The sequence below is a fragment of the Dromaius novaehollandiae genome, chromosome 8, assembly GCF_036370855.1.
Source record: "Dromaius novaehollandiae isolate bDroNov1 chromosome 8, bDroNov1.hap1, whole genome shotgun sequence".
Lineage (NCBI taxonomy): Eukaryota > Metazoa > Chordata > Aves > Casuariiformes > Dromaiidae > Dromaius > Dromaius novaehollandiae.
In genome coordinates this window covers 9939806-9954126 of record NC_088105.1, presented here as the reverse complement: position 1 = coordinate 9954126, position 14321 = coordinate 9939806, and the positions used below count along the sequence as shown (strand labels likewise).

The 14321-nt window shown below is 45.6% G+C and overlaps 1 protein-coding gene across 12 annotated transcripts in view; it reads right to left on the bottom strand.

Annotated features, from left to right (window-relative positions):
* Positions 1–14321, bottom strand: part of RASAL2 (RAS protein activator like 2) — a 173319-nt gene that overhangs the window by 76425 nt on the left and 82573 nt on the right. For all 12 annotated transcript variants that reach the window (XM_064515616.1, XM_064515617.1, XM_064515619.1 and 9 more), the window contains exon 3: positions 10428–10554. In XM_064515616.1, coding sequence (XP_064371686.1) covers positions 10428–10554 — 127 coding nt within the window. The remainder of the gene's footprint in view (positions 1–10427; positions 10555–14321) is intronic.

Below are 14321 nucleotides of genomic sequence, written 5' to 3'. Positions count from 1 at the left end.
CGACCAGTACGGCTTGCCCATATTCATTCATCATGGGGAAGGCCAACACCCGATTACGGGGAGAACAGCAGGGGAACGTGCTGAGGACAGGGGGAGGTATGAGAGAAGAAAAGGAGGCTTCAAGCCTCCCGGAAACAACACATGCTCAAGGGAAAAACACAGAAGCAGCAGTCCTATTTTCCAAGCTTCATTAAAATAAAAAAATTGATGGTTTTTCCATGCAACACAGTGTGCTTGCTGAAAACAGATCTACTTCTTTAAAGCTCCCTGAAGCATGGTTTGAGTGGTCCTCCGTAAGGACTTCATGTTTTTTTGCCTTTTTATACAAGTTTGTCCACCAAGTATCATGTGTGCGTGTGTTTTGCTTTGAAATCTGGACCATAAAAAGATTACAGAAACGTTGGAACGCAACGCAAGTGGAAGAACTTGTAACACAGCATATGCGCCGCTAGCATGAGGTAGGGAACTTACGGCTGTGCCTGGGATAGAGAAATGTGCAGCCTTAATGAAATAGTTTTCAACAGCGAGGCAGGAACATACGGCAAGGGCGAGCCCCCATGCAACGCGTGGACATACCAGAGCTGGTTCACGTAACTGGAGCTGCGTGATCCACCAAGGGATGAACAAGGAGCCAGGAGCACGTACAGCCCTGCCTAAGGGGAACTCACTCTAACTTGGTACAAACCTCTACCCTAGATGCATTTAGTCCTGTTTAATAAATATTTGCACTGCAGAAGCATCAATTGATGGTAAACCGACATCAAAGTGATAAGCAACTGATACTATAACTAGCACTCTGAAGCAGGTTTAATCACATCAACACGTTTTAGTTTTGTTCAACAGTTCAAATTGACCGTAGACAAGACTTAAGATAAAGGAAAGAGGGTTGTGGGTGGGAAGGTGAATTTTCCATTGGGTTTTAAGCTGGTCATTACTGAAGGAAAAAAGGAGAGTATACATGGTTGGGTGAAATATAATTACTTTTTTTTCCCTACATCATCAAACGACTGTAAAAGAGAACCTACAAAATTTAACAATCCACAGTAAGTTCATGCATGATTTAAGGCAAATATCTCTGAAGAACTTCATGAGCACCTTTTTGGTTTCTTTTTTTCCCCTGTTGTTTTTGTTGTCACTGTTTTGAGAAAGCTAAGAAAAATGATGGCTTTCTTAATAAACTGAAGTTTGATTAGAATACGGTAAATAAAGCTGCCCCAAAGGGTCAAAGAGCTCCCTCTTCTTAGCAATACTATATGGCACAACAAGCTCTGTTTCTAAGCTGCTCTTAGCGCTCAAATAACAAAATTTGAAAATCTTCTAAAGTGATTTCTTGTGTGTGCTGGAAGGAGGAGGGAGGGATGCAACACACTTCCGAGAAAAATGCCTAATGGATTATGTGTCCATACTAGAGAGTGAAGATTATGTGTTCATACCCCTTTTAATCTCCGTTCTGAAAAGGTTTAAGATTTAAACTGATAACGTTTGCTTCATGATGAAACTTGGCTTTCCGTACAGATGATCTGTGTCCAAGAGAATAAAGTTGCAGCAGCGTTTAGGACAAAACCAAAATCCTTTGGCTTCACTTGAGTTATACAAGAAGAAAAAGATAGCAGCTTGGCAATTTTCTGTATACAAATAACTCCAATTGCCCAGGGGGAATGTCACTGAGATCTAGGCATCCTGTCTGAAACATCTAGCCTCCCTAGAGTCAGTTTTAATTTCAAGTAGGGCTGTCTAAATTCTTCATCCTCCCCAGGCAGGCAAATTGCACTGCACATAGCCCAAATTATCGGATTACTTTGGGGCTTTTCTCAGAGTTTCTTAACCTCTTTTGCGGATGCTGTAGATAGCAGGACTTTTTTCACATAGTAGGTGTTTTCCAGTGTAGCTCATCAATTTTTTGACAATGCCCCAAAGCAGCTGTCTTTCATAGGAGGTTTTTAAATGCAACTCACAGTTTGCACATATTTGCATTTCGGGATAGAAGGCCATGGACAAACAATGTCTTCTAAAGACAGACACAAATTTTAAAACTCCAGCTGATCTCAGCATAGCTATAATTCCTGCTACTGATCATATCCAAAAGGCATGAGGAGACAGGGATCCAGTGCACCAGACTTAAACAGGCAAAGGATAAATAGCCTTTAGCAGAGCCTTGTTCATGCTGTTATGTAACCCAGGGGCTTCGGCTCAAGGCTGGGGACCAGCTCGCATGCGAGAGTGCTTGCAGCACTTCGGGCAGGGCTGCAGAGAAGCGCAAGAGCAGAGCCATGTGGCTAAACGCGCACAGTACCCACCTGCAGCGTACAGAAACCGGCCAGGGCTCAGGCCACCACGGAGCAGCACCACGCTCGCACAAGTGCAGAGCTGTACTCACTGCACTGATTTCGTTAGAGTATTACCTCCCTCCTGTTGGGGATCTCTCAACTTATATTTTTGGTACAAAGGACTCAAAGGACAAAAAAAAACCCCACACCCAAACCGGTCTTGGAGGAAGCTAATTTAAAAGAAAAAGACAACAGACAGTAATGCATCAGGTCCTTTAGACTCCTGGGTCTGTACAAAGGCGAAGGTGAATCTCTCGCGTATGTACATTTGGGCACGTATACACAAACATGCACATGCAAGCCCAAATCAGGCAAATCCCAAAAGCTGCAAACAAATGAAGTCAGCTCATCTGAATCCCTCTCCCTGTCCGAGATGCCGGTATGGATGTGTGCACGCACACACACACACACACACACACACACACACACACACACACACACACACACACACACACACACCCCTCCCCTCAATCTGAGGACTCAACCCCAAGCCCCTCTTTGCTTGCCAGTTGTGCACGCGGGTTGACAGGAGATGGATATTTTGCACATAGCAACACGGCAAAGAGCAGACAACGCTACTGGCAAAATTCTTGCATCAAGATGGATCTTGGATCCACAAGGCAGAGACACAGGGAGTCGTACGCTGCATTTTCTCATCCTTACTTTCAAGCAGATACTCTTTGCAGACAAAGTTGGGCGGTGGAAGGTGAAGGGTGAGACCTCTTTTCAGCGCACAGTTGTGTTCGAAGCTATCGTAAACCTGTTTCTTCAAAAGCTTTCCTATTTCTTAAGTATATCTTTGCTGAATATGTAGAGACTGGTGCATTGCAGATTCTTTCACTGACCAGGTCACAAACAGTATCTCCTCTTCCAAAACACACTGCCTGCCCTCCCCCACGGAAACATCACAACTCCTTTCAGGTAATCCTGCTAGACTGAACTGCCCAAGGACCATAATTACATGGTGTGCACACAGTAAACCTATTTACTCCTTCATCACAAAGTATTCACTCCAACTGGAATACACAGAAAGCAAACCTCAGCTTTGATTGCTTCAGCTACAAACACCACCACGGCTTAGAAACAGCAGTTACTGAAACAACCCTGGAAATCTTTTTAGTTAATGACTCTTCTCTCCTGCCAAGTTTTTACCTGAAGGAAGAGCACGGACTGTGCATTTTCTTGGTGCAATCATCCCCACCTAGACAGGCTCAGCAGCAGCTTGCAGAAACTGTTCCAAAAGGTACGGTCCAGGCAGCAGCGAAACTCGATGCTATTTAACTAACCCTCTGCTGCTCCCTCCATTTCCAAGCCTCTGGACATCACCTTTTACAACAGTACCGAGGCAGGATTTCTGTACAGCCAACTGGTCACCTGATAGCAATGCAGTATGCATCTGGCACCAAAACAGACTGGTGCCTTTTCTTTTTTCTTTTTTTTTAATCACATTTCCTTTGCTGGATTGGAGAGTTTTCTGCATTCAGTCAAATTTTCACTTAAAAAAAAAAAAAAGAGCTTGAGTGAGTGCAAAGGGGGTGATCACTAAAAAGAAATTCTTTCACCCATGCAACTAAATCAAAGGATCGAGAAGTTAAATGTAACATGTGAAGCTTAAAATTCCATTTTCACTAAACGCCACAATCGTACGTGTAGCATATCACAGCATGGCAGTGAGCTGTGATGAGGGTTTTTTAACTCTGAGGTGCACTCCTGAAGTTGTTTAGGGATCAAAAAGTCAGCCAGGTTTTTAGCAGTTTCGGTCTTTCTGGAAGAGATAGCTGCAGTTCCTTGCAAGCTCAGCCCTCTCGCTTACATGCTTCACTTCAGGAAATCCAGGGCTGAAAAATTTTGACTCGTGTGATCTGAGTGCCAAGCTGGAATTCCAGGAGAGATTCCCCGCTACACACACAACAGTTGTGTGATCAGGGAATTAAGGGTGCCTCATTTCCTATCCATGTGTGTCTCGGTGTTGATCTCCCGACTGCGGCACGCACCGCAATACCATCTCCATCAACAGCAGTCTAGTCTCTTTTCCATGTGACAATTAGGTCATACATTTTTACTAAAGTTGTAAGAGTTTATTACTTTTGGGACCTTTATTCCTCTCAAACTCAGGATTAGTTGGCCAGCAGACCCAAATAGTTGGAGAAAGAGATGGGACAGATACAGCATCAGTTTTACTTCATTAGAGAAACAGACTGAAAACAATTGGAAAAGAGTCACTGCACAAGACAAGTTACAGTTGTTTGATGACAACAGGCAGATAAATATACGTTAGAAGGAGAAAGTCAAAATGGCATAGAAAGCACAGCAGAGAGTCACAGAAACACCAGTTAGAAGGAACCCCTGGAGGTTATCGAGTCCAGTTTCCCACCTAGAGCAGGACCTTGCCACATCAGATGAGGGCAGCTGTGGCTTTGTCCCGCTGACCCATGAAGGCCTGGAAGGATGACATTTCCACAGTCCTGCTGTGCAGCCTCATCCAGTGCTGCACCATCCTCCTGGTGACCAAGTTTCACCTATTGTCCAATCTGAACCTCCCAAGCAACTTGTCACCATTACCCCTTGTTTTATCATCTGCCACTATGAGAAGAGCTTGGCTCCATCATCTCTAATGCTTCTTCAAGTAGTCGCGGGCTGCTATTAGATCACCCCTTAGCCTCTCTATGCCAAGCCTAAACACACCTGGCTCCCTCAGCCTCTTTTCATAGGTCAGGTACTCCTGGACCAAACCACCTTGGCAGACCTGCGCTGGACCATCTCCAGGTTCTCAACATCCTCCTTGATCCGGAGCCGCAGCTGGATTCAGTACTCCAGGTGTGGCCAGTAAAGGCCCTGCCATTGCCATGTTACTGGTCAGCAAAGGCAACATTTACAGAGGCATTCAGAAAACTGCAACATACCAGGGCAGGGGAGATTTGCCCAAGGAGGAAGAACAGATGATAACGCTAGGTTACATAGATGAAACTGTAGCAGAGGAATGGGAAAAGGGTTGCAGAGATGGGAGTCAGCAGCTGAGTGACGGCTATGGTAACACTCTGCAGACAAGGCTCAGGCACTCGAGGCCAGCTGGCCCTCTGGTGAAGTGAAGATGAGTGCAGCACAAAAACGTGGAAGACGAGCCAGGGAGCTATGCAGGGGCTGGGAGCAGTCACTTGTTATGCATTGCTGACTGTACCGAAGTTGCCAAGAGGCATAAAGCTTGCTGACCCAGATTGTCCTCAATCTTGGTGGTTATTTTATCTCCAACCAAGAAACTGGTGTACATATTAGGCAAAAATACCTTTAGTTTTGCAGTTCCAGACACTTTTGCCAGCAACAAAGCTAGTTTAAGGAGCTCCTGCCCCCTTTCCTCTCACCTTTGCTCAGCTGTACTGCAGAACTGTGCGCTAGTTGTGCTGGCACAGCTGTCCGTGAGGCTGCGTAGTGATCTGGATTAAAAAATAGCTGCAAAAATAAATGAATGCACAGTGCAAGGAGACAAACTTGCTCACTAGGGTGGTGGACAGAAGATGGAAAGCATCTAAACCAGTCTTGCTGCCAAGAGAAGTGCCAGTCAGACCACAGCCCGTTGCCAGAGCTCCTAATCAACTTACCATGGTAATATTGTTCAGTACAATTAGATCAGTGAAGGCAACGACCTGCACAATAGTATTTAACATGGACAGAGGGTACATATTATGTTTCCCCATTATTTAGACCCAGTGACTTGGATACAAAACAAAATTTCTCAATGCTAGCAACTCAAGGTGAAGACAAAACAAAAACTTGCACAGAGCCTCTTCATGCTTGATCTGCTTCTAGCTAGTGCTTGCAATCTTCTCTCAAGAGCTTTCATACTCAAGGTCAGAAATGAGACAGAGAAAAAACAGGGCTGTTTCAACAAGTGAAAGTCTTCACTTCTCAGATGACTTCACCTCCAAATATAAAAAGAGAATCCATTTGCATCAACACTAGTCTTTCTAAGCAACAGAAAATCTAAAGAAATCTCTCCCTGATGATATTCTTTCCTAATAATTGATATCCTGACTGAAAAAAGAAATCCATTTCCTCACTTTCAATCCCTCCTTATACATTTTGATGCATGTAGGCAAAAAAATCGTATTAAGGCCACAAAGATGCACCCAGATGCCAGAATCAAAACTTCTACCACATATTTTCCTTAACAGCTCTCATTTAGTATGAGCAGGTGGTGAGAAGGAAGCAGAGTAAGAGAAAACAGGATTATTTTTGGAAATGAAGCGATAACTGTGTTAATAGTCTGTCAAATAGTATGAATGGTTGAAATCTGAATCAGGCTTTTGCTGATTCAGCAAAATATAATAGCATAATTCCAATATGCTATTATAAATAATAATCCTTTATAAAGGATGTAATCTCCCTAAGGAAAAAAAAATACACCTGTTAGAGAACAGCAAGATTTGAAACGGAGGCAAGGACAAGGCAGGGACTCGCTTGAGTTATCCTCTCCTATTCCATGTGGGTGCTGGCCCTCAGGGCTCACATCACACATCTTAAGAGAATTAGCCCATCGAAAGTCATGTTGCAAAGAGGGGAAGAGGGTAACATGCTGGACCTAAGGAAAAATTACAGCTATGTTTTTTCACTTCCTTGAATAGAAACACCTCTGAAAAGAAGTGTGCCGAGACGAATCCCTAGCAAATAAATGAGGCATCTAGAGTGTGCCTATCCGCTTGCAGACAGGTAGTAAGTACTATAACGCTACAGGTTATGTACCAAGGAAATTTCATGGGATATATTTAACAGGGAGCCAGACACCTTAGCCACCCAACTGTGCACAACGTACCTTCCGGGTGGGAATTACCGACATCAGAAACCACCTCTCCAATGCCTGCAAACAGAGGTCAAGCTTCCGAGCTAGTGGATGGTGAGTGTCCTCTGGAGTTACACTTTTTAAATGGTCCTATTAGTTTTTACTGTTTAAACAAGTCACTTTCTATCTTGTGTTTTATCTCCATGTCTGCCCCTGAGGCTCTCATTCAGGGAGGACGATAGTGGTTTCTGCCTGCACGGAGGGGATGGCTCAGCTGCTCCTCCAGCAGCTGCTGAACCATCACAAATTACAGCTTATGGTACTAAAGAATGTGGAAATTGATGTCTATCTTAGTCCATGGGACTGTAAACCATGGTGGTTCAGCAGCTGCCTCACCAACAGCTGAGCCAACCCTGCAGCGAGGGTAGAAATGAGAGAGAAGACAAGAATGACTATGACCGCCTTGGGTGAAGCGCCCCGGACTCCGTGCTGACCTTTGGCGAGTCCGAACGGGCGCTACTGCAGATCACGCAGAAGCACGTGCACTCTAACATAGTGCCCTATTTACAAAAAGATTGACTCAACACAGTATTCTTGGTGTTGGTTTTAAGGCATAACTGTAGTGCTACAGATTAAAAAGAAAATGGGGAGAAGGGAATCATATGATGGATTTTTATTTTTTTTTTTTATTTAAAGAGGAGGTATGGCAACCTTACCCAGAGGGAAAAAAGCACATGCCATCACTATGTGTTAACCTTTGTATGAGAGCCAGGTCCAAAAAGCTCATCTGTAAGCAGTAATTTCAGATATCATCATAAGATGCAATGCCTGCTGTTGCCATGTTATGCACATGCTTCCCTAGGACAAGCTAGATATTCTTATCAGCTCGGCATAGCAGTTTCCCTACTGGATATTTTATCTGCCTCCGCTGAGCTTTTCAGCTTTTGGTGTCCATTCCAAAGCTATTTTCGTCCAGCTGTTATCTGTACTGCTGGTGATATATTCTGGCTGCCACCATCTGTTTCTTTCTCTTTACAAAGATGTTCGATGGTTTCCTTCACTGGCTTGTCCTCTGGCTCTACATCTTGACATGAAGCTGTTCCCACCGTTCGCTTTATCACCCCACCTTTCCCCATTAGCAGGAACTCCTTAATCATCAGATACGTTTCTAACCAGGATGTGAAAACAAGGGAACCTTACCTAAGCTGCTGCGATCAAAGATTTATATATAAACCTTTCCTCCCACTTCCTCTCATCCTTCCTCGCAGTGTGGGCATTGCTCAATTTTTCTCCATCTCATGCCTTTCTTCCTCCCCTCCCACTGCTTGCCTACTTCCTTTACCCACAGGCTTTGTTGATATCTATATTCACTATAGTTGCACATCTCATATGGAGAAGACCATGTGGATATGGGATTCTCACATACTTGTGATAGGCTCTTGTCAGGCACACATCAAGCAGCACAGTACAAGGTATCACATGCATCTACAAGTGTTGCAGAATGTACAGCAACGCATATAGCCAAACAGCACACAGTCACCTCGTCCTGTATTACAATTCATGAAAAACGAAGAAGGTGATTAGGTTACATCTACAAACTTAACACGGGCATTTCCAGCTATTCGGATGCTCAGGGAAGCATATAAATCCTTCTACGCGATTTTTGCACATGGTACAGAAAAAGAACAAAAAGGACAGAAAAAGACACTTAAATCCCCAACATTTTGACCTCTTTCTAGCTTGCAAAGTTGCAAATAATATCCCCTGCCCAGCACAGACTGGCTGCAATATGATCCCTCATTAATCTCACTAGCCATGCATCTGGAGTAGGTGCTTTGCCCATAACATACTGTAAAGCATGTTCTTAATATTGGGTTTAATTTCCAAACAAGAATGAATGTTTGTTCATACGGCACAACAAGATGATCATTTAGAGCTGCATTTGAAATGCAGCAAGCAAATCCAGTAGGAGTTAGGTTTACACCATTTATCCCCAAGTATTTTGCCATTTTCCCTCCTAAAACTCAGAATTACCCTCTTTCTTTTCAGAGGCTTACTCCAGGAGACAAAAAACCCCCAAAAAACCCCAAACCTATCCTCCCTCCCCCAAGCAAGGAAGACCGAGGTAGTGCTACTGGCAAGTACAAGTAAATGAGCACTACAGTTGCAATCTGTTAATTAACTACCTACAAGAGTGGGATTTTCTATGTTCAGCTGCACAGTACTTTATCTTTTAATGACTTATTTGCAATTCACTCACAGAATAAAATTCTTTGGCAGAAAAAAACCCAGCTGAGCCTGTGAAATGAAAAATACCTTACCTGCTATTCACCCTTGGTAATGATGTTATCAAAGCTGTTTGACCGTTAGGGATGCACAGTAGCCTCTTCTTACAGCTCCCTCCCTCCCAGGATTAGCTTTTTTTTTTTTTTTTTTTTTTTTTTTTTTTTAATAAACAGCTAACTTGAGAATAATTGCTCCTGGACCCTAACAACAACCTGCAGCCTATGCCAAGGAAATTTTATTGCATAGATTCTGGTAGAACAAAGAATTTACTTGTATGTGATTCTGCCTCCCTTCACTCTTCCTTGCTTCCGGAAAGAGTTGGAGCGATGCTCTTCATGCGGCCACAGGTGGGGCGGAACAAAGAGGGGAGAAAAATCCTGGGGAACTCAGCCAAACCTGGACTCAGCAAACTACCACAACAGAGCCTTTGCCTGTCATTTTTAATGCCTGCCCTTCCTTTTGCTTTCCTTAGATTTCCCCATTTATAATTACAGCCAACAGCAGCAGGTACCTTGCTGGCTCTTTGAGGATTTGCACTCCAAACGGGCATAAGACAATTTCTAGAAACAAAGCCGAAAGCTGTTATTCAGTACTTGTCACTAAAATAAGAAGCAAAGGCACTTCCAAAGAGACTCCAAGTGAGGCAGACCATAACTACGTAACAGCGCTGATGAACAGCAGGAACCACTTCCAACCATCTGCAGAAGATGCACGGCTATCGAGCAGCGCTCAGCAACTCTCCGTCATAAGTCCCAGGACTCACAAACACAGTTACACACCTTCATGGGCAACAGCCCACCCTCTCCAACAACCTCAGAGACATCCGGATAAACGCTGGTGTCCTGCAGTCACCGTGCTGCGAGGCAGCCGCGGTCGTGCAACTGCTGCCGACATGCAGTCGCAACACCATCGATGGCAGCAGGGTCGCTTGCAGGGATGCTGCTGCAAAGCGCCGCCGAGCGTTAAGCGGCTGCAGCCGTAAATCCGAACCAAAAAAAACCCACCCGGATCGACTCGTGGCGCCCCAGGTTTGCACTTACCCAGCTTGGTGGCCCCCTCCGGCGGGTACTCGGGGAACTGGCCCTCGGAGGGCACGCTCACCGTGCGGCGCAGGCAGCGCCCCTTGGCAGCCTCCGCCGGCGCCTCCGGCAGCCCCTCCACGGGCACCTGCGGAGAAGGATGCCGACATGAGTAATTAGCCACAGCGAGCCATGGCCGGCCCGTCTGACTCCCGGCGCAGCCCTGACCCCCATTGCCACTGCGCCCCGCGCGCCTCCGCACCGCCGAAGCCGGGCTGACCGGACGACTGCCCGTGAAACCTGGACATTACGGAAACGTTCATCTGGTTCCAGCACTGCCACGTTGCGGTTAGCAGCATGTCGGAGAGAAAGGGACATTCAGCTGGTCGTACTGGTCACGTCACGAACGGGAATATGTGCTATGACTGCTTAAGGCAAACTCAACCTAAAAGTGGGACCTTGGAGTGGTCTTGGGGTCCCCACTGCGGGACCCTCTCTCAGTAACGAAATGCCGTAAGCTAACCCTTCTCTTTAAAGGTACCGAGTGTATCAAGACCTTGCTTCTTTTTGGAAATTCTGGCAGAACTCGGCCCCTGGGGCTTTGCTGCCCCTGTCTGCCTTTAAACACCTGCCTGGAGGACTGAATTTTGCTTAAAAAAAAAAAAAAAAAAGCTTATGCTGGAAAAAGTGATGAATAGTGCTACCTGTCTGAACGCCCTGCAGCTACTCTGACAACAGCCGGCAGCCCTGAAACAACCTGAGCGGTACAGTCGCTTTGCTCCAGCACCACGTATCTCTGGAAACAAGAAGTGGCCTTGACGCCCTCCTACTGCAATCCAGAAAAGTGCCCACAGGGATTTGGAGGACAAGAGACCCCAATTATTTTAAGAATACTACACACACACCTTCGTGCCTTACGATTTTTTTTTTATGATTAGTGTGGGTTAATTCGAGCAGCTGTTACTTTGCGTATAGAAAGGCAGGTAGACAAAAATTTCAGGCAGCCACCCATTTGCTGGAAGCGCAGTTGGGATAACCAGCGGGAAGGCATCTTTCGCTCTGCCCTTCAGAAGAACGTACAAATTGTTTCGAATAGGTTCAACAGAGGCAAGACAAAGACTGGCCACTGAAGACAGATTACAAGGAAAAAAATACATCTTCAGAAACAGGTTAAACAAGGCCTACATGCAACTCAGAGGAGAGATTTCTATGATTGCACACCGATAAATGCTTTGCTCATTATTAATCCTCCGACGCAGCTATTACCTCATTCTGAAAAGGGGACATTAAGAGGTCAACGGTGCCGTAAGCTTTCAACCACACGTGCAAAAAAATTTCTACTACAGCTAGACTGTCAGCACCTCGTCTTTAGGGAGGCCGATGCATTTCCCCAGTTAGCTGCACTTGTTTCCACTTGCCGAAGGTTTCACTCCTCAGGGAGAGATTTCGCAGGCCGTACTTCCTCGCTCAGCTTGGGAGGAGGAAAAAAGTTGTCTGAGCTATCAGTGAAGTTGGAAAAAGGTATAAAACTGATTTCTCTCCATAATAAATATCTCAGCAAGTTTCTGTGAACAGAGCTTGGGGGGGGCGGGGGGGGGGACCAAAAGCTGAAGTTCATCTGAGCAACAGCCTTTTCCAGTTATTCTCACCAACAAGCATTCCTATAAAAATTAAGTGAGAACTAGCAAACTTGCAAACCTTGGGAAACACAAATACCTGCCTGAAGCCCTCAGAATAAAAGGTCTGTGTACAGGTGTGCGTCTCTCCACTGCCTCGCTGATGGGCATGTCCGTACAGGCACACCAGACGAATATTCATTTTGCAGGAGTCCCTTCCGTGCAGCAGCATCGAGCACGCGGATCACGCTCTCGTCGTAGTTTCGCGTGCCACTAGCACGCATCTTCCCTGAGCTCAAACGACTTCCCCGGGGCGGCCTGGCACTCGGTAACGTCTCGAGGACGAGCTGCCTCGCTGCGCGCCCAAGCGGTGCGTCCACCGAGTCGGCCACACACACAGCATCTCGGTGCAGCTTTAACGAGGCCGTTGCCTTCAATGGTTCGACTGCATGTAATTTCACATTTTATTTTATTTTTTTTTCCATGTAGCTACATAAAAAACAGCTTGCAGCTAGCGGACTGAAAGCTCCTGTCACATTTCCTGTGCTGCTTTTCCTTTCTTATCTTCAAGCATCTCCGAAAACACAGTATTAATAGCAAACAAAAAGATATTATTCGTCTGTACCGAAGGCTGTAAAACACACAGAAGTTACAGTACTATTTTAGAAACCGGCGGTACTATAATGGCTCTCACAAACGAGTTCTGGCATTTCCTGACTTTTGAGCACTTATCGCTCTCTTAAGGTCATTTTTAATGCTATTTATTACTGCGCTAGTCTATTTGTCTCCTTCAAACCGTGCTCATTTTTTTAAGTAGGTTTCCCAAATCTCTTGCGGTTATTCTGTTAAGGCTGCTTTCTTTGCTGGTAGATTTCTACATCGGCCCCTTTGCTGAGCGATCTCCACGCAACAGCTCATTAGGAAGCTAAGCAGAGACTAATTCTGTTTATGCTACGCTCAGTCAATCAAGATCACGTATTAGGTTTCACGTGGAGGCTCCATCTAGGCTTATTCCCTTCTGAACGCTCCTCGGCTCTGCCCCCTGTTCTGCCTCTCATTTCCTCCGAGCATTTTTTGGCTGAATGCCGCGTGCTTCGGCACACCTTAAAAGCATCGAGATGCCGCTCTGTGATCCTCCCTTCGCAGCCAGCTTGTACCTGCATCTAAAGGCTACTTCTACACCGATGCGCTTCGCGTGGTGGTAGACTTTTCTACTATTAAATCTTTAACTCAGTATCTTTATCAACTCCCTGACTTAGGATCTATGATATGAATCTTTTTTTTTTACTCCACTGGCAAAAGAAAAAGCGCTAGTAGCCCACCAGTACCGGGGTGTCTAAGGATGCACTAATAGCCAAGAGGACACCAGAGCCGAGGGCGAGCAGGGAGAAGGGTGACCGAGGCCACGCTGCCCTTCGCGTCCCTGGGAAAAGCAAACAGGCTGCAGCAACCTGCGCCGCTGTCAACAACAAATCTCTACTTCTGCATACCAGAGAGAGGATTTATCTTCAAAGAGGAACTGACCCATTAACAGGAAGGCCGTCTGCGAGCTCGGGTCCCAGGTCTGAGTCACTCAGCCTTTGGCACTTTGCAGTTCCCCAGCCCGGGAAAACGGGCAGAAGAGGCACAGTGCATCAGGGATAACTTCATCTATACCAGAGAGTGGAGTAACAGCCCACAACTTTACGGACCCTATTAAACTAGCAAAAGTAGCTAAAGAGAACCCCCTAAAGCCTGACTTGAAATACTGCAGTGTTACTTAAAACAACACTGCTCCAAACCCTTAGTTTCAGCCTAGACTGACAGAAAAGAACTAATTTTGAGTGTGCCGGACTGCCCTGCATTGCTTAGTTTAGGACTAGCCTGCTCTCAAAACCACACCTTCAGGAACATGCTAAATGAGCTCAGCCAGCGGCTCTGACGGGGCTGGATGTGGTTTTTAAACACATATATAAGCTGCTCTGTGGTAGGTCAAATGGATTCAAGGATTGGATGGCACAGAAACACATTCAAGCGCACAACCAAACCACAGCACGACCGACGCAAATACCAGCTCAGACATCATCTCTCAAACCCCACCTTGCCAGCAAGCAGCTCAACAAAGGGTTGAGGAGAATTACAAAGCATTGCAAAGGCAGCACTCCCCTGGCATTCAGGCTTTCAGCTATTTTTTCCATATGCTTTTGTTATCATGTCCCCTGGCTTGCTGAGACTTCACCAACCTGGAAATTTCTCATGCTGATTCATGACAAAAAATTTGAGAACTTGCAACTTCTTGTGAACGAATAATCAGAAAGTC